Here is a 21,188-nt window from a genome sequence, read left to right as displayed (position 1 = left end):
TATGGTCTTAGAGTTGTTAAAGTATTTTAACAGTTCTACTTGTACCACCTTGCTTATGAGAAATTATAGAATAGTTATGTTGTATATTGATGGTTGTTCGACAATCTTGATTTTTAGCTTGTCATCAAGGTCATGTATCAATTATGTGTGGTTGAATGTGGGGATTTGAACCAAATTCTGTTATTCTTAAAAGGTAATCTACAATTACTAAATCTAGCATTTCGATAGTGTTATTGGATGGTTTGTATGGTTGGACATATCTCTCGAGAAGTATATGATGTCTAAAGAATGAATTTTGTATAACTTAAGCTTATGGAAATTTATGTTGTGAGATGGAGATGTTGATAAGAACTATGATTGTTTGGGTATTATGAGCCTCTGTTGGTGGGTTAAGGTTCACCTCTAATTGTGGAAAGTTTTGATTTTGGATTTTATAATGGTTATGTGGGAAGTGATTAGTGCTGATGGTTATGCCATGTCCTTGATAACATGCTGCAGACATGTGTATGATTAACTTCAATGGTTATTGAGAATCACTTTTTTTGTTAGTTAAGTTTACAAACAAGAATATTTATCACTCGAGTGTTGAGATGAATTCATTGAGGCATTGTAAGGGAGAATGTGTACGTATTCAATTGGTTGGTTTGAGGTTGGAGATGTGAAACCCTTTAAGGGTAGTGAGAGTCGGTAATAAGGGCATCCGAGACAAGTATCCCTACTAATCCGAAGATTTAGATACTACTCTACCTTTATTTTACCCAAGTATTACCTAGTTGATCACTCGGAGATGAGTGATGGGTAAATTGGTATCTATTGTAACAACCTAGTTTCGTCGTTGTGGAAAAGTCAACGAAGAAAGAATGATGGGCCATAAACTTTTTGGTAGTAACTTGGATTTTCTAACCTAGTCCAGATTTGGATGAAATCAGATTCATTAAGATATAGGGAAAACTAATAATTAATGAGAAATCTAATTGTGAATTTTATTGCATGAGTGGATAGCTAAGACATAAGGAACCCGTAGCACTTTACGGGATCGAATTTGGACAAGTAGAACTTTCGGAAATGATCTTAGCATGAACGGGTACATTCTGCCTCCACTGAGCCTACTCTAATGGGGTTCTAGGCTCTGTAAGGGCACCGTTGGAGAGGAATGGGTCCGTTGTAGCGAGCCAAACGTGATTTAAAGTCTTTAATAAACCCCTAAACAACCTTATTTTGTATTTTTTTTACTTTTAGGGCTACGGAGGCGACCCCAAACGAGTTCTTGAAAGTTTTTCACCCTTTTTCAGTCTAAAGGTAAGATTTTAACACCCCAAATCCATTTTTAGATCCGTATAACCTATTGTCTTGGGTTATTGTCGATGGGGAAGGGTTTTTATCTGAGAATTATGGTGGAAAAAGCCCTAATTTGGGTATTAGGATCTTGGGTTGGTCTGGGTTGTTGGGTTTGTTATAATCCGATTAATTAGACCTTTGATTGTTGATATTTGCGTATTTTAATTGTTGTAGAACTAGAACAAGCAGAAAGAATCTGGAAAAGGGAGATTCAAGTGCCTTTGGGGATTCAAGATTGGATTCAAGGTAGGTGATGGTTGTGATTTCATGTTGGTGTGATATATGTTTATAATTGCTTCGTTATAATGCATGCATGTATGTATGCGAATTTTGCATTATTAATCACCCTAATCGTAATTGAGGATAATTAAAGTATTGTAAGTCATGAATCACCTCTTGTTTTATGACTTTGATGATGTACTTGTGATTGTGATTTGGTGTGTGATTGGGGATCGAAATTTCATGTTCCGGAAAGCAAACTTGGATCGAGTTTCCACGTTCCGACTCAATTATGGATTAGTTGCCACGTTCCGACATAATAAAAGGGTATAAGATTGTCACATTCCGGCAAGCTAACAGTTTGGGGCAGATTCCATGAAAGGACCATTGAATTGGGTTCCGTGGGAGGACCATTAAATTGTGTTTTGTATCTACTTGTGATGATTATATTTATATCTAATGATGATTAATATTAAAAGACTATTTGTTACAATAAAATAATTTAATTGTATATTGTTGAGAATTGTGAATTTGTTTGTTGATGTGAATGATGATCATATTGTATATATTTTGTATATGCCTGTTTTATAATGTTGTGGTCACTTACATGTATTTCGTTTATAAGGATAGTCGTGTGATCCTACCAGTACACTGCACTTGCTCTTATTTTTATTGAGTACAAGGCATCTTCCTGCGGTTATTGACAGGCCTCGTTTAGAAGATAAGTGACCGTTTCAAATTCAAAGATGAGCTAGTTCTTCAGGGCTGCCTTGAATTCTTTGTTTAAGTCCATTCTCTTCAGACTCAAACTATTATTTAAGGTGTTGTTTAGTTTCGAGGTTGTACCTCTTGTTCTTAGACTTGTCGTTAGTAGATTTTTGGTACAATTACTATCAGGTTCTAGATATTTAATTCCGCATTTGTGTAGTTAATTAACTTGTTTTCGTAACTTAATTGTCTCAATTTTAGTTAGTAGCTTAGTTTGGGTTGTAATACTGATTCTCCCACAAACGGTTAGTTGGGTGTCAATCACAATGGGTTGAGATGTTGACATTAATCACCACCACTAGACCATTGATTGTTTATATTTAATATTGTTTTGATAAAACTTTAATACAAATTTTTAGAACTTCACCTAATATAGATACTTATAGAAATTTATATCAAATGGTTGTTAAAACTAAAATTATGTCATATATGATAATATAGTAATACTTAAAAGTGTAATCAATCAAATAAAATAAGTTATTTATGTAAAAGTTCCCTAATCAATATATATATATATATATATATATATATATATATATATATATATGAGGATCTTCATTCCGCCTATGTGGCATGCCTCAATGATCAGAAAAATATTTTCTATTTTTTTAAAAAAATATGGCTTTTAAAATTATTTCTTATAATTTTATGTGTATATATATTTTACTATTGATTAGTTATTTAATGATAATTACACCTTCTTTAAATCAAGGAATTTCAAAAGGCTACCATATTGCCTCAAACGTAAAAAAAATATTTTTATAATATTTTTTTCCTAATGTCTGTTTTCTGCATATTATTTTTAAGTTTATATTATTATAATTTTTTTAGTTTTTATTGTTATTATAATTTATACCTTCTATTTTTATTATTTTTAAAAAAATAAAAATATATATATATAATAAAGCTAAATAAAAAATTAGGTGATGTGGCAAATCTCAATCTCAATGGCCACCATTCGTATTTATCTTTTTTTAAATTTTTTAAAAATTTATTCTTTATTTATATGCTAGGTTAAAAATCACTTTAAAATTGTATTTTTTAATCATACCTTCCTCATTAACTCTTCTTTATTTCTCATTAAAAAAAATAAGTTTATGAAACTCAAAAGACTATCATTAATCCTCTAATAACTCCCCCTAAAGGGCTATTTTACAAAATAAAATAATTTTTTATCTTCCTTGTATTTAATTCTCATGACTTCATCTATCACTATATAAGTATCCAAAATACATGTTACATATGACAAAAGTTGCTATCATCTCAATGATTTAGGATATTATGGTTAAATATTTTTTTTGAATTTTTTTTCTTCAAATTTTCATTTTTCAGTTTTTATATGTACTGATTGGTTCCAACATATGGAGTCGAAATTCTTATTTTGCAGGTATATGTTCAAAGGAGCATGTTAGAGGAGCGCAAGATAATCAAGATTCGAGACTAAATAAATGTTCTTATCCTCCACATGATGAGTAACAAGTTTAATGTTGCTTCCCTAATTTTATATATATTAGTTGAAGTGCTTAAGATTTTGTTTTATTTTTTGCAAGTAGTTTGTTATTACATATGAAGAAAATTGCTATCATCTCAACGATTTAAGATATTATTGTTAAATATTTTTGTTTGAATGTTTTTTTTAAATATTTTCATGGCTCTGATACCATGAAAGAATATTGATTGTATTGAAGTGTTAACCTAATAAGGGAATACATGGGAGATATATATAGGGGATATAGAAGGAGTACTAATCCTAATAGGACTAGGATTAAGGAGTACTAATCCTAATAGGACTAGGATTAAGGAGTACTAATCCTAATAGGACTAGGATTAGTACACAATAAATACTAATATTATTTAATACTATCTGTTATTAGTACTGATTGGTACATATGGAGTCGAACTTCTTATTTTGCTTCCCTAATTTTATATATATTAGTTGAGGTTCTTAAGATTTTTTGTTAGTTTTTGTAAGTAGTCTATTATTTAAAGTTCATCACAAATTTTAAATATAAAGCTTTTTCTCTATTAAATTATATGTACAAAAAAGTAAACTACAAATGTGTTATTTGATTTTCTGTTTTCAGCTTTCTTCTTATAATGTTATCGTAGGAGAGGTGATGTGGCATACTTCTAAAGTCAAGAATGACATTTATTTATTTTCTAAATTTTTGACATTTTCTTAATTTTTTACATATATATAATTTATTTAAAAACCTACAAATTATACATCACTTACAATAATTTAGAAAGATCAAAATTCATTATTATTTAAACTAAATAATTGATACATTTTAGATTTTACACTTTATATCCGTTTTACTCATTTTTTCAAGGGTAAATATTGAACAATAATTATAATCCAATTATTTTGAACAATTAATATATTTAATGTCTTGTGTATGTGTTTCTTTATGTTCTTTTATATGCCTTATTTATTTTTGTGATTGTGAAGCTTTGCTTTTGCAAGTCGTTGCCTTTATGCCTAAAGGTTAAAATGTCTAATTTTAAACACACACAAAAAGTAAAAAAAAAAAATTGTTTGATATGTATACTAAGTTTGTTTATATATTTTCTTTATATTTTCTTAATATTATTTTATACTAAATTGGGGTAGGATTACGTGTTATAACTCAAAGGAATAATATCAATTTTTATTTTGCAGATTTACAGTATTTTATTTTTAATTTGCATCTTTCATACTTTATCTTGAGAAATTCATGTGATATTAAATATTCTATTTTGATAAAATTTAATGAATTCATTCTTACGGCCAAATTAAGGTATGTATTGTTTTGATTGAGAACTATTTTATAATTTCTTTATTAATTCTTACTCAACATTCAAATCTTGATATTTTGATAAATCAAGGAGTCTCATAATATATTTCAATTACTAAATAATTGATGTATTCTTTTGGTTGAGAACTACTTTGGAATCTCTTTATTAAAATATTTCTTACTCAATATTTGATAAATTTTGGTATCATGTGTTATAATCTACATCAATGAGTCTCATATATTCGACCTATAACATCTATCTCAATGTTAAATTCTAAAGTAATTACTGCTTCCGTTCATTTTACTTATCATATTTTACCTTTTTATGGTTAGTTTAACTATTTTCAACGCTCAATTGAATTAGATTAGTTCACTATTTTAGAATTAAAATTTAAATATTTTTAAATTTGTACGAAAAAAACTATAAGATTCAATGTTTCTCACATTATTATGATTAAAAAAACACATATTAAATATAATAAGGGTGAAAGTTCATATAAATTAACTCTCAAACAAAATATAAGAAACAAAATAAAATGGGATCGGAAGTGTATATACTCTACAAAATCATAAACATTATTCTACTTCTTAATTGACATTGTAATTTTGAGAGCTATTTTTATGTATCTTTGATTTAACAATAGAGGCAAAATTTAACTTTTTATTACAAATATATTGTTACACTGAAGTTGAAATAATTCATACATATTTTGCAACTTTTTTTTATTGTACCAAACAATGTTCAATCAAACATAAGTAACAATATATACTACATTAAATGGAATACAAGCATATGATAAATCAATTATAAGAGAGAGGATGAAGAGGCTAACACCCTAAAGAAAACAAGCTCCAAATACATATAGAGATTGTCAAATTCAATACTTTTAAAAATTTTGTAAGATAATTTATAATATTTATTGGTTTATTTAAAAAAAATAGTATAATGATGTTTTTCTCCAATTTCATATGATTCATTTAGTCTCAATATTCGAAAAATCGATATAGACAATATACTTTGTGGTTCTTCTTTTTTTCTTCTTTTTTTGATAAGTATATTTGTATATGTATTTGTGGTTCTTCATTTTTTTTTTAAAATAAGTTTAAAAATGATTTTATATATATTCTCAAAATATATACAAAATTTCTTGAAATTCTTTTCTTTCTCTACTTTCTCTTAAGAAATATAATTATTTTTTTCTTTCACTTATAAGTTTATTACACGAGTACCTACAGAAGATTAAAAACTTTTAAGTGATTATAAATAATAAATAATATATAAATTAAAGATCTTTTAAAGAAATAATTGAAATGGAAGTATAATTTATGCGTAAATTTGATTAGAAATATACAAACACAATTTATATAAAAAATTTAAAATCACGCGTAGAGCGATCAAATTCACTAGTTATATAATAAGCTTAGATCATCAAAAGCACGATGCTGAGCTATATGTATATATAGTTTTCCGATACCCGACTCCCCCCCTTAACCCCATCTTTTGCTCTGATTCGATCATAAACTTTGAAGTTGATTTTAAAACTTAAAAGTTTAAGTTTTGACGTGATTTTTGGAAAGTTGTATCTGGACATACATTATATGTAATAAAAATTAAATTTTATGAATGGAAATTTTGAAAACCCAAAAAAGAACTCTTTTGGGGGGGATCGAATTCATGGCCTAATTGATTCATCTAAGTATAAATGTTTAAGAGTGTTTAAGTCTAATGGATATTTGAAGAAAAAATTTAAATGGTACATCCAAAATAATATTTAAAGAAAAAATTTAAATGGTACATCCAAAATCTAAGTCAAACATATATTTAAAGAAAACACTTGAAAGTTTAAGTTTTGACGTTGTTTTTGAAAAGTTGTATTTGGACATACATTATATTTAGAATATAAATTATATTTTTGTGAATGGAAATCTCAAAAACCCAAAAGTGAACTCTTTTGGGGGATATAAAAATATTTGAAGATCGAATTTCATGGCCTAATAAAAACATTTACGGAAAAATATTTAAGTAAATTTAAATGGTACATCCAAAATCAAAATCAAATATATGTTTAAAGAAAAAATTTAAATATCTGATTCAAATCAAGATGAAACAGCTATTTAAAGAAAAAAAATTAAATATATGATTCAAAATGTATGATTAAATGATAGCTTAACCTGAAAACCTAATCATAGACAACACATATTCCAAAAAAGACCAACCAAATCCATGTGTAAAAAGTTATATTTCCTACACTATATATATTCCAAGAAAAACTATATACATATCAATACAACATATGTTTTTGCTTCAAAGTCCAAAATATGGCTACTTCTAGTACTCTTGAAGAATCTTTCAAAGAAAACCCTCTGAGCCTTCAACACATTCTTCCTATAGATTTTCATTCCATCCAAGAAGTTCCAAACTCTCATTTATGGCCTAATATCAATAATTCCCCAATTAGTCATGATGAAAAAAAACCTACTATACCAATAATTGATCTTTTAGCCCCTAATGTTGTGGAACTTATAGGCCATGCATGCAAAACATGGGGGATATTTCAAGTTGTTAATCATGGGATTTCTTTAGAACTTTTTGATGAAGTTGAATCTCAGGCAAGACGACTATTTGCCTTGCCAGCAGAAGAGAAGGTAAAGGTCGTGAGATCGACTACTGGCGCCACCGGCTATGGCACAGCTCGAATTACGCCATTTTTCTCCAAGTTCATGTGGCATGAAGGGTTCACCATTATGGATTCACCACTTGATCATGCTAAGGAACTTTGGCCACATGACTATAAAAATTTTTGGTAAGTACGTGTGGATTACTGATGTTATGTGAATTAATGCATACAAAAATGATCAGTTTAAGTGAACACATTGACAATACAAAAAATATATTTATATAATCAAGTTATTTAGTAAATAATTCTACGCAATAATTATATGTCTCTCATATTAAACATAAACTTAAGATAATTTGAGTTGATATTACTTTCAAAAATCACGATAAATAATTTGAGACGCTGAAAGTTATATATTATTATTCTTTATTTGTTTTGGTCTTTGTAGTGATGTGATGGGAGATTATCAAAAGAAGATGAAAGCTCTATCCTTCCAACTCTGGATGCTTATCCTCAATTACTTACAACCATCTCAAGAACATTCAATTAAGTCATTTGAATCTACAGGAGCTTTACAACTGAATTCATATCCATGTTGCCCTAACCCTAACCATGCATTAGGGTTAGCTCCTCACACAGATTCGTTATTCCTAACAATACTCCATCAAACAAATAACACAAAGGGTCTTCAAATCTTGAAAAAAGACCAAGGATGGACTTCAATTACTCCAGTTTCCAACGATGCCCTCATTGTTAACGTAGGTGATCTTCTTCATATACTCTCCAATGGAGAATTTCCATCGGTTTATCATCGAGTTCTAGTGGATCAAACTAAGCATAGAGTATCTCTGGCTTATTTTTTTGGACCTCAAGTTGATTCTGTGATTGTTCCATTAGTTTCTTCTAAGGATAATGTTGGTGTTGTACCAAAATATAGAAATGTGAAGGTGAAAGAGTATATTGATCTCAAGGCTAAACATATGGAGAAGGTGTTCTCAATGATTAGATTTTAATCATGTCATAGTATTTAAGTACGTAGGACTAAGTAAATTTTTATTTTAAGGTCTGATTCCCATCTTGTAGTCTGCTCACCATTTCCCATCCCAATTTTATAAAATAAAATAGGATGTTTTTTCTAGTATTTATGGCTTTGAGTAATGTGATATTTGGTGTAATTCATCATATATATATACCATGAAAGTTGTTAGTAGTTTCTGACCAGTTTACTGGTTTGATTTTATAGTTTATATGTTATGTTAAAGGGTGTGTTCATCTCAGTTAAAACTTAAAGTTCAAAAGAATAATGTTTTCATTAATCAATTATATTTTCAATATGTTCTTGACATACAAATTTGTATTTTTATGAGTTAAATACGTGGTCATTTCTGTAATACTATTAAAGCATGATAATCAAATTTGAATCCAAACTTCTTATTTACGTTTGCACTATAATCAAGTACATGATCATCTCATTAAAAAAAAATTAAGTTATTAATAAAAACTGAGAAAAGACATAAAGTCACCACTGAAGTTGTTACGTATTTTTATAAAGACATCTTAACTTTGAAAGTGTCCTATCACCCCACATAACTTTTTAATATCTTCGTAAATGGGTCATTTTGACTCATTCCTTCATCTGGGTTGACGCGCGTGATGCTCACTCTTTTCAACCCATTTAGCCCGACCCGATTCTTTACTAAAGTAGAAAAATCTTTTTGTTTTTGTTATTTTTCAACTTTCCAAGTTCTTGATATTTTCTTCTTTCTCTTTCAAGATTCTTGGAGGAACAAGAAATTGAATTTGATATTATCGATCAAAATCTAATCACAAGGTTTATGAGGGTGTTCCACCCTAATATGACACGATTAAGAAGATGGTTATTCTTGATGCTTAAAAGGTATTGAGTCTCCAAGCTGCACAAAAGTAAGATTAAGAAGAGAGCCAAGCTTCTCTTGGGGAAGCTTTCATCAGAGGTTGGATGGAGCCATTTTTGATAAAATCAAGGAACTCGAGAACAAGAGGAAGAGGAAGGAGAGAGCTCATGTAGCATACGATAGGAGAAAGAAGATTAATAAATCATCTAAATCTCGACCTTTTTCTTTGTTACATTGTCTTTCTGAGTGGTGTATTTTCAGTTTAGCATTGTTTCTCCGACTCTTTTATCATTCATTATTTTCTTTAACGAAATTGAATCTGAAACTTTAAGTGACCCAGAAGAAAAAAAATCGTTTTACTGAAAATTAAAAGAGAAAATGAATTCTTATCATATTGCGTTTCGGGAAGATGATGAATTCGTCAAAGAGAGTACCAATGTTGATCTTGTTTTGGAAAAAATAAAGAAGATGAAATCATCAAAAGTGGGTTATCAATGGCTCTTTTGAGTTTTAATTTGGGGAAGATGATGTAAATTAATAAAATATTTAATGATAGAGAAATAAAGTGACATGTGGCACTTCTAAACTGGTTAATGACATTTAAAACATTACATCACGCTCCTCATGTGCGTGGTTACAACGCAGAATAGAGAATGGGTCAAAATGACTCATTTACAAAGATATTAAAAAGTTTTGTCGGGTGATAGGACACTTTCAAAATTAAGGTGTCTTTATGAAAATACGGGACAACTTCAGTTGTGAGTTTATGTCTTTTCTCATAAAAATACATACTTCTTTGACTAAAATTTGTTCTCAATTTGTATATTTCAATATTCATAGAAGTCCTGAAAATGAAAACTAAATTAACAATAAATACATCAAGCTGAATCATCTAGGAAATCAATTAAAAATATGAAATATGAAGAAACATTAAAGAAAGTAAAGATTTTTAAGATAAATGGAAGAAATTTAAGAAAGAACATGAAGTTATAAATTGAATAATAACATATTCATGCTAATGCTACACCAACTAATCTGAAATTATAATATATAGTTTTTCCTTGTGGATAACATCACATTAAATCTGATATTTTCCTAAAATTTTGTTATTTTGTTAGAAATATTTATCAAAGCATAAGGTCGCGCGTTAGATTTCCTACGATGCGCTAAGGGGCAACGACTTATAGGATCGATATGAGAGAAACTTTAACTCTTTCCTCTTTTGGTTACATAATTTTTGTTGCAGAAGAATAAGGATTTTAAGTAATATGCACTACAACAATAATAACAACAACATATTCTGACCCCACACAAGTGGGATTTGAGGAGGGTAGAGTGTACATAGAATTTACTATTACCTCGTGGAAGCAGAGATATAAAATTTGCTACGAATAAATACCTATTGTTACAAATCAACTTAAATGGTTAGTGAGATGGAACCGTTTGGTGTGCATATGAATGTTATTATGAAGAGCAGCCAAGGATAGTTACAGTGACAACTGAATAAATCAAAACTAAGTTGTTGGAAGCATTTTGTTTTTGTATCCACCATTGACATGGACAGCAGAAAACTCAGAAAAATCCCTGGCAATGGTTGATTCATCTATACGACAAGTCTGCTTTATATGTCACTTAAGACACCTTTTAGAAGATCCAATCCTTCAGCTGATATGCTCCTCTTCCTCTGTGTTCTGGGAATTTCAATTCGCGGGGGTGGATCATGAGAGAAGCAAACCACAAGCACTGTTAGATTATCACAAGTATTACGCTTTAGTGCCTCCCTGACAAGTTCCTTCGAGCATCTCTCAGGATCATTATGCAGCATGAGCTCCTTCCTCACGATAGTTACTGCGTACTGGCTACTCATGACATCCCATAAGCCGTCACACCCCATTATCAAGAACTCATCCTCTTTGGAAAGGATCAACTCTTCCAATTCTGGTTCTGAGCTTAAGGGGCCCTTTGAACCTTTAGGACCCTTTATGTGCCAGTCACCAAGAGCTCGTGCTACCGAGAGTTGGCCATTAAGGTAACCGTCATATATGACTCCCCCTAGTTTCTCAATTCTTAATTTTTCAGAAGTAGTGTTTGGTTTGTGGTCTTTTGATAATTCAATCGCTCTTCCTCGTTTTCCTAGAACAGCTCGAGAGTCCCCAGCATTAGCAATAAGCATGGTCCTGTGAATCGCCACAACATGAACAAAGGAATGAAAATAAGTTACCTACACAACAAATGAAAAAGGATAATAAATAAACAATTAATTGATGCATAACTGAGTTATGTAAGTTCCTATATGGCGTTGTAAATAGATATTAGAATAAAATGCTAGATATCAAGAATGAAAGTTATGAGGCTAAAGCCAGTAAGAAAATCTCTCCTACCAAACGGACCAAAGACATTATTAGGCAGTAATGAAATCCAATTGGCTAGACCAAGGCTTAAAGGTAAGTTCTACAGAGTGGTGGCTACACCAACATTGTTGTATGCTTTAGAGTACTGGCTAGTTAAGTACTCCCACGTTCAGAAGATAAAGGTAGCGGATATGAGGATGCGTGAATAGATGTGTGGACATATTAGAAGAGATATGATAAGGAACAAAGTTATACAGGGCAAGGTGGGAGTGCCTCCAAGATGGACAAAAAAGGGAAGTGAGGTTGAAATGAATGTGAAGAGGAGATGCACGGATGCACCAGTAAGGAGGTGTGAAATGTTGGTTGTAGCATGAGTTAGGAGAGTAGAGGAAGGCCGAAAAAGAATTGGGTGAGGTGATTAGACAAGATTGACACAATTTCAACTTATTGCGGACATGACCCTAGATAGAAAGGCTTGGAGGAGTAAAAATTAGGATGGAAGGTCAATAGTTGCCGAGTATTGTCGCACTTCTTTTGGGACCCCCCCCCCCCCTCCTCTTCTCCTTATTAGCAGTATTATTTAGTAGTCGCGTAGTTTCTTACTTTTTAAAGTACATTACTATCTGTTGCTTTGTTTTTCCTCACATCTTGCTATTTTTGTTGTCATATTTTTCTTACAATCCTGCTTTGAAAACTTTTCATTTGAGCCGAAGGTCTATCGAAAAACCTCTATACCCCACTAAGGTAGTAGTAAGGTCTACATACATCTCCTCAGACCCCACTTGTAGGATTCTATGGGTATGTTGTTGTAATGATTGGTTTGATTAACAATGTTTTGTTGTCCTATTCACACTAGGAAAATATATTCATCCAAAATCATAAATGAAGAAGCCAGGAAAAGTAGAATCTTGAATCTTTTAGAACTAGGTTATCCATTGGAAAGTGGATTAAGATATACCCATTTGTTTTGAATGGCTACAAAGTAAGGATAGCAAATTCTTCAAGCAAGCAGTAGAAATGACAACTTGTGATCATAATCGACTCTTCCAGTTTTTCCCCCACGTTTGCTTATTTTTCGAAATTCCCCAATTTGATGAGCTTTTTGTTTTAAGTTCCAACGATGTTTCTCCCTTCTGTACTAAAACACTCCTGGTATCTGAGCTAAACATCACATACGTTTTTTTTCTGATCATCGAGAAATATATCCCCAAGTGCCAATAGCACACAGTGCGAACACTCAATGGATCATGAACCCGCCCCTCTACCCTTCTCCACTATTTTTCATGACAACGGAAACCCACAGCTCTACCCTTTGGGTGCGCAGGGGGTAAACCCCCCGCTCCTATGCAATAGGTCGCAAACTACACAGGAGAGGTAACCCTTCTCCACTTAAATACTAGGCTTTTTGCTCTGAAAGGGTTTGAACCCATGACATATGACTAATCCATACATCAAGTGTTTTGCTCTCATCAATAGATCAAGACCCTGCGAACTTAAGCATTGACATATAGGAGATCCAAATTTTGTATTAAAAAAATATTGGGACAGACACAGCATGAATGCATCTAGCTCCTATGAGAGATGAAAATTTTAGAAATATATGAATGTGCCACACAAAAGAAGGTCAATCACTTACCGTCCTAAAATAAGCGCAGTCAGAGCAGTTGTTCCAGAGGTATTATCAAGTGATTCGGTATCAGCCAGTGCATAATCAGCTTTAACAAAAGCATTCCTGATAGCTCTTTTGACCATCGATGGAAAATGTGTATCCTCTACAATAAAGCTTAGGAGATTCTTTTGAGTGAATGATGCAGCATCAATGCCACCATGACCATCAAACACCTGAAAGTACATAATAAAAATTTATCAAGCACCTTAAATAAACCAAAAAGGTTGACAAGTACCAGGAACTTAAAATTCTTCAAGTGAGTATCTTTCAGCTGATAACACAACTAGTGAAATCTCTATAACAGTTGCATATCACATAAAAAAACCAAGAGTATTACTCATGATATCATGCTCGCGACATTGAATTTCAAAATTATTTATGCTTGGATCTGGCACAAGATGCAGAAACAGTCGAGTGGAAGTGGCATCACATTTTACTTTGTTACTAAGTCATATTGCAGTTTACTAGTAACAGGGGCTACGGGCCATATTAATGAAAAAGGGTATTTTCACATTTTGTATGAAGAATTTCCGTACGTGACACTTCAGTCTTTTCACAGTAAGTACAGTTTGGAATAACCTGAAAGTTACTGACCCCATAAAATGCCCCAGGAGAAAGAAGCCCCTTGGAAGAGCCAATGTGTTTGCAAAGATCATTGATACAGATATGCTCATCTTCCATGTTTGGTTTTGGTCCAATCTCAGAATAGCTTCCTGAGCGAAAGATGGGAACATATCCAGAATCGTTACTTGATGATGATTTAAGAGGAAGAATTTGTGTAGGCGACTCCTAGATATTTCATAAAGCAAAGAAAAAATTCAATTAGGAAACTGCATAAAGACATATAAGAAGCTTCTCCAGTTAAACAATCTACAAAAACTACAAGCTTGCAGAACTTGCGGGGTTAGAAAAGGAAGGAATATGTTTAAAGCAAATAAATCACAATTTAGCAACAACTTATAATTCTTTCTTAAAAAGGGCATAAAAATATTAAAGGTGGACAGTAGCGAGAAGTCACAAACTTTCTTTATTAGCTTACTGCAGCAATCAAGTTATTCAATCTCAAGACAAAGAAAATTTTATTAATTGAGATCTTGTTTTGACAGCTTATACTTATAGTCTTTTAGTCTTGCCAAAGCAATGTTATCAAAGGTGAAAAGCACAAAAAAACTCTAAGGTCCATTGGGGCTTTAAGCACAAAGCGCAAATAAAGTGTGGGCATTAATTTAAAAAAGCACAAAGGGACAAAAGTTCAAAATATATATTTAGTCCAAGACTATAATTATAAACATGTATGACAAATATATGACCAACGATATTAAATAAACATTATGATAAAGTGAAATATCAACTGTTTAGTGTCAATTCTTTAGAAGAGACTCATTAGCAAAGAAAAAGACTGTCTTAGAACCTTAATGATGACACTAGAATGCACATAAAGCAAGGCGAAGCGCTCAGCACGTTTTGAGTTTCGCATCAGGGCTTAAGCGTGCCTTTGACAACACTGTGCCAGAGACTAGAGACTTATATGCTAGTAAAAGGTGTAGAGAACTTCTAGTTCTAGCTTGGTATAAACGACTTAAATGGAGCAACATGTGCATCAAGAACACATATATCCGACCCCAACTTGCTTGGAATCGAAGTTTGAAGTTGTATGTTACAGTATTACAGTATTGGAATCGGAGGAGTTGGATTTGAACCTATACCTTGCTCTTACCAAGTAATTAGGTGTACTAAATAATGGTAGAGAAACCACTGCATATACCATACGCATTTTTCTTCTTTTTTTTTCTTTTAAAGTAGCACCTTTTATGTCCTACATTAGCCCTCGAATTCACCAAAGACAATCATACACAACCCTGTTATCTTGCTCTGGCTTCTAATTTAGGAGTTAGGACATAAGATGTATAAAACAAATAAGTAACTTTTTTCCAATACACTTGGATTAGCATACACCTAAATGCACTTGACTCGCACTTTATAAAAGCAAGCAAAAAGTAAACGAACGAATCTAGGACGGGCTCAACTGAACTCATGCTTTCAGATATATTTACAGAAAATAATAAGATCACACTCACTCTCATCCTGATTTGGCAAAATGGGGTTCACTCACCAATGGCGAAGCACCTGCCAACATTGCTTGGCTTATACAATGGCGCATCCCTGTCGTGTTTCTTGGTGGTTTCCCTATATTTAACTGGCTCGACTGATCCAAGTCCTCTTGATTTTCTTCTATGTCTGATAAATCTTCCTTACAGAATCCATTTTCCATTTCCCCATTACAGGGTAACATATTTGTCTCTGGTACCATCATTTGTTTCTACCACCAATTCACTCCATGAAAAATACAATAAATGGCTGGCACTTCCTTGTTCATTGAGGCATTACTACAAACACATGGACGACAGCTTTAAAACTGTTCCAAGAAGTGACATTTCATCCAATTTTACAAATACCCAATGTTACAAACAGGTCCAAGATTCCAACTTTATAAGAAAATTTAGAGAAAGATGAGATGTTTGATTAATTAAGGATAACAAGTTGAACTGCAGAGAATGATAAAGAAAATAAGAGAATAATTAGGAATGTGTAGTAGTGGAAGTAGGAAAAATTAAGGTAGTTGGTTAATTTAATTAACATGTAGAAATAGAGGGGAGTGGCGTATTAGTAGGTGGAGAGTTTGAATTCCTTACACGTCGGACACAAACTGGATGGTAGGTATTTTAGTTAGTTGACCCTTGTATTTGGTTATTCCGATCAAATATTGTTCTACTCCTATTCAATTCTTTAAATAGATATTCTGTTTGTAATCACTTCATCATCTACGTCAGTTTGATTTGATATAAAGTTTTTTTAAAAATTATGATTTAAAATAAATAATAGATATTTGTGTGATTCTATAAATTATTTTACTAAAAATAAAGCATTTAAAAATTAATAAAATATCTTTGAACTATTCAAAATAGTTCAAATATATCCTTGAATTATATTTCAACTCAAATATACCCTTCTCGTCAAACTATAAGGTCAAAAATATCCTTTCCTTAACACAATCTGTTAAACGTCACTTGGATGCCATGTGAATGTCACATGGCATGCCATAAGCCAATAGAGTTTCACTCCTGTCTTGTACTGTATTTCAAACTTTCTGAAACTTTTGAGGAGGACATCTCTTCCCAGTTTCAGGACACCATCAAGGTATCAGTGTCAACTACATGAAGCAGAATCAACAGATTTTCTTCTTCTTTTGTTAATCTTTTTTTCCCTTCCTCTTTCCTAGAAATTCAAGGAAGGTATTAACAAGGGGAGAGGCAGAAAGTAGAGTATACTACTTTTGTGTTCCATTTTGTACAGTGGTTAGCTGAAAGATTAGGCTAGGGAGGCCGTCAATTTTACCATCTTGCAATTTTATTGATTGACAATTACTTCTTTCATAGCTGGGGGTAGACTCTTTTGCTGACGTGGTTATTCTGATCTATTTTTCTTTCCGATTTATTTTTCCTTACACGTGCTACTCATTTTTATGATAGAGATTCATCGAAGATGACATGGAAAAGATGAAAGGTTTCGTAAAATAATCAATTGTTTCTTTCAGAGAGAGGTTGAAGATTATTTGGGTTGCTAGTTTTTCAGTGAATCGTTCAAAAATTTTAGGGAAATAGAGAAAATTGAAGGAAATTAGGGGAAGTTTATTAGTCTACATGGTATTAGTGAAACCCTATTGACTTATGTGGCATACACATGGCATTTAACAAATTATGTTCATGGGAATGATATTTTTGGCCTATAGTTTGACGAGAAGGGTACATTTGAGCCGAATATATAGTTCAAGGATATATTTGAGTTATTTCGAATAGTTTAAGGGTATTTTTGACCCTTTTTTGAAAATTAGATTATTGCTTGATGTAAGAATATATTATTTGGGACGGACTGAAAAGAAAAAATAAGTATTGCTATACACTCCCTTTGTTCGTTTTATTTGTTATATTGCGCTTTTCGAAAGTTAATTTGATTAATTTTCAAAATTAATTAGATTATATTTTTTGATATTTTATACAAAATTTAGTTATTCAAAAACTATACAAAAAGTACTATAAATAGTAATTTTTTACATATCAACTTGATGAAAAAATATATTATAAAACGTTAATCAAAATGTTTTATCATTTGACTTTAAAACAAGAAAATCATAACAAATAAAAATAGATGGAGAGAATAATATAAGAGGTTAGAGAAGTTGTTATTGGTTGACATGTCTTCCCTTAGCCAAGGGTAATATAGAAAAGTTCTTAATATTATGCTTAAATAAATATTGTGCTTGATTGTTTTACAATTGTACTTTCTTAATATGGAACATAAAAGCCCTTCTACATTATGCTTTCTTAGCTGAAACTTTTTTCCCAATTTCCCATGCAGGTGGGTCATTCTTCTTTTCCTGTTCTAACATAAAAATATTATAGGGTTAAGCGAATATTTAGTAATTAATTAGCTAATATATTATAATATACATTCATTATAATTGAATCAAGTTTAGATTTATATTCTCTCCCTCTCTCGCCTCTATCCTCTCTTCCTTTTCCTGGCACCCTCTCTCTTGAATCTCGCTCACCATTTTTTTTCTTTTTTTCTCTTCCTTCTTTTCTATTTTTTTTACTTTATACAAACACAAATATATAATTTGTCTTTATATAAAATAAGAGAGACTGGATATACAAAACATATACATTTACAATTATAAAAAGATAAATCTTTTCATGTCTAGTTCTTTTGTCTTTCTCTCTCCCTTTATAAAAACACACAAATACAATGTATAATGTATTTGCATAAAACGAGGGAGATCGAATATAAAAATACAAATATTTTAACTTGATTCAATTGTATATGAACTAAAATTGTATGCAGATGTACAAATACAATAATTGATACATATACACAATTATTTAACCGATATACATATATTGTTCGCCTCTCTTTACCCTCTTTTTTCTCTCGCTCGTCTCTCGTGCCTGTACCAATCTCGCTTACCAGATATACAAACAAATATGTATATCAGTTACATATATACAATTATTTTTTGCGGATATATGTATACGATTCGTCTCTCTCCACTCTCTGTCCTTTCTCACTCGCATCTCTCCTTCTCTCATGATCTCGCTCGTCACTCTCCTTCATATAACATGTAGCTACGAATTGTAATTAGCAAACTATAGCTATGAAACATAATTAAGCTATTTTTGAGTGGCTACATTTGAGAAACTAAGCATATAGCCTATACAGGCAAACTAATTACCGATGTATATCCTTTTACATTCATGCCTCTCTAGCTATTACAGTAGATACACAATTTCATGTTGCTTTTTAGTTGTTTAGCTTCTTTTTTTCTTTACTTTTTTTTCTTTTTTGTTACAAATTCACTTAATTGTGTGAATGTTTCTTTAACCTATGCTAACGTGATATATTCATTAATTATATTAACTTAAATATTATAATAATGTATTATCAAATGTTATAAAAGGATGATTTAAATATTCTATAAAAGGATGGTCTTCACCCTTAGAAAATACAAAACAAAAGAGATAAAAAAAAATACTCTCTACTCTATATTTCTCATTAGAATTTGTCTTTTCATTTCTTGTTTAGTATTATTGCTTTTTGCTCTTGTTTTATAACACGTTATCAGCACGAGTCTCTAACTATATGAGACATACTTAATTTGAAATTAATTCCTAAAAGTTAATCAACTTTGTTTTAGAGTCAGGTATATATTTGTGTGTTTATAACATCTCTAATAGGACTTGCATAAATCTTTGATTAGTATTTTTATGGCATAATACATATATTGAATTCTAAACTTGACTTCAAATTTTAACTTTGACCTCCAACTTTCATAATGCACAAACAAACATTTTAACTATCCAACTTTTAAATAAATAAGCACATGAGTCCTACATGGCCACAATACACGTAAGACACCACGTAGGACAAAAAATAACATGTAGGATGACATGTAGGACATGTGTGTCTATTTGTTCAACTTTATATAAGTTTAAGTGTCTATTTGTGCACATTCAAAGTTGAAGGACATAAATGTAATTTGATGCCAAGTTAAAGGACACATTTATGTATTATGCCTATTTTTATTACTGCATATATAACTTGCTTTAGGTGTTTATTATAATACATTACTAGGCATAATAATTAATATGTTTCAAGTTTATATTGTTATGTTATTTATGCTACTAATTCATAACTCTAAATTTAATACCAGGCAATATGCTAGCATGATAGTTAGAAGACTTGTAAATATTTTCTTGTCATAAATTTATGATAAATATTTGTATATCATAGAGAGAGTAGTACTATATTAAATATAACATGAAAAACTTACAAATGTTTGACGTTAATAACTATTGAAACTAGAAATAAATATTAAAAAATAATTAGAACACATATTAAATCTACCGTTTCATACTTTATGAGTTTACCTGTGTTTGTAACATTTTCTATTCATGCATATAATATACTTTATACTAATTCTTAATATTTTGGAACATAAAGTTATCTTTTATTATAAAGAAACCAACATCATGTTATTAACTCAATTATTTTATTGTAGTTTTCATCATGTCGAATTTGTCAAAGTTTGAATTTGTGGTACTTAACATTTCTGGAAAAAATTATTTGTCATGGGTACTTGATGTTGAAATGCATCTTACCGTAAAAGGTCTTGGTAATTGTATAATCGAAGGAATAAGGCATCAAGTCAAAATAAGCAAAACCTATGATTTTCCTTCGTCATCATCTTGATGAAAGCCTAAAAGTTGAATACTTAACAAAAAAAAATTCACTTGAATTGTGGATATGTTTGAAAGGGAGGTATGACCACCTCAAGGCAAATGTATTGCCAAGGGCTCGTTATGAGTGGATGCACTTATGATTTAAGATTATAAAACCGTCATTGAGTATAATTCTGATGAATTTAGAATAACTTCCCAATTGAAATTATGTGGAGAAACAATAAAAGATAAGGACATGTTGGAAAAGACACTAACTACTTTCCATCCTCTGAACTGATCTCATGTCTTCTGGTGGCTGAGCAACATAATGACCTTTCAGTAAAAAATCATGAAGCCTGTCTCTCTGGAAGTGCTCCATTCGCGGAGGCACACGCAGTTGAAGCACACAACCGATTTGAAATAATATAAAATAATTGAAGCCATAATAATGTGCATGGCGTGGCAAAGGGAAAAAAATAATGTAATAATCATCGAGGTGGTGGTCATAACAAATGGGAGAACAATATGGGTTCTCAAAATAATCTTTCTAAAAAAAGGGACAATCGTTGTCATCGTTGTGGATTTAAAAGTCAACAAAAAAATGAATTTTGGGCTTCTGAGCATTTTGTCAGGTTGTATCAAAATTTCTTAAAAGAAAAGGAAATAAAGGTGGCGTCTCCTCTTCTAATGCACAAGTAGAATCATGTTTGACTCTTAAAGATGATGTTTAGGCAGGATCTTCCCAAAAATATGATGAGAATGTTGAGGCAAATTTAGTATTGAAAGATGATGCTTTTG

General features: G+C 31.2%; 2 protein-coding genes across 5 annotated transcripts; one reads left to right on the top strand and one right to left on the bottom strand.

Moving 5' to 3' along the window:
• The first annotated feature begins 7,396 nt into the window (after positions 1-7,396).
• LOC101257646 (gibberellin 3-beta-dioxygenase 1-like) lies at positions 7,397-8,798 on the top strand. Its single transcript, XM_004253204.3, has 2 exons — positions 7,397-7,906; positions 8,169-8,798. Exons 1-2 carry the CDS (start codon positions 7,422-7,424, stop codon positions 8,731-8,733), a joined length of 1,050 nt encoding a protein of 349 aa, XP_004253252.2. The 5' UTR covers positions 7,397-7,421; the 3' UTR covers positions 8,734-8,798.
• Positions 8,799-10,975: 2,177 nt separating this feature from the next.
• On the bottom strand, positions 10,976-16,755 carry LOC101257944 (probable protein phosphatase 2C 47). Of its 4 annotated transcripts, none has more exons than XM_004253205.5 (4): positions 15,728-16,755; positions 14,209-14,403; positions 13,582-13,787; positions 10,976-11,771 (listed from the first exon to the last, which is right to left on the bottom strand). In XM_004253205.5, exons 1-4 carry the CDS (start codon positions 15,926-15,928, stop codon positions 11,216-11,218), a joined length of 1,158 nt encoding a protein of 385 aa, XP_004253253.2. In that variant the 5' UTR covers positions 15,929-16,755; the 3' UTR covers positions 10,976-11,215. The 4 variants fall into 4 exon arrangements, with proteins under 4 accessions (XP_004253253.2, XP_010314897.1, XP_069149440.1 ...); XM_010316595.4 differs by having other exon boundaries at positions 14,194-14,403; positions 15,728-16,364; XM_069293339.1 differs by having other exon boundaries at positions 15,693-16,343.
• Positions 16,756-21,188: the final 4,433 nt, after the last annotated feature.

This window comes from Solanum lycopersicum, chromosome 2 (genome assembly GCF_036512215.1).
Source record: "Solanum lycopersicum chromosome 2, SLM_r2.1".
NCBI classification, from domain to species: Eukaryota; Viridiplantae; Streptophyta; class Magnoliopsida; order Solanales; family Solanaceae; genus Solanum; species Solanum lycopersicum.
The sequence above is the reverse complement of the archived record's forward strand: the minus strand, read 5'-3'. Positions and strand labels throughout refer to the sequence as shown.

Excerpts from the sequence above, each read along its gene's own strand:
- LOC101257944 (XM_010316595.4), bottom strand. The coding sequence starts at position 15,928 with ATGATGGTACCAGAGACAAATATGTTACCCTGTAATGGGGAAATGGAA. Across the intron at positions 13,788-14,193 it reads ATGGGGTCAGTAACTTTCAG|GTGTTTGATGGTCATGGTGG; the intron begins GTTATTCCAAAC and ends ATGTACTTTCAG. Across the intron at positions 11,772-13,581 it reads ACTGCGCTTATTTTAGGACG|GACCATGCTTATTGCTAATG; the intron begins GTAAGTGATTGA and ends GGCGATTCACAG.
- LOC101257646 (XM_004253204.3), top strand. The coding sequence starts at position 7,422 with ATGGCTACTTCTAGTACTCTTGAAGAATCTTTCAAAGAAAACCCTCTG. Across the intron at positions 7,907-8,168 it reads CATGACTATAAAAATTTTTG|TGATGTGATGGGAGATTATC; the intron begins GTAAGTACGTGT and ends TGGTCTTTGTAG.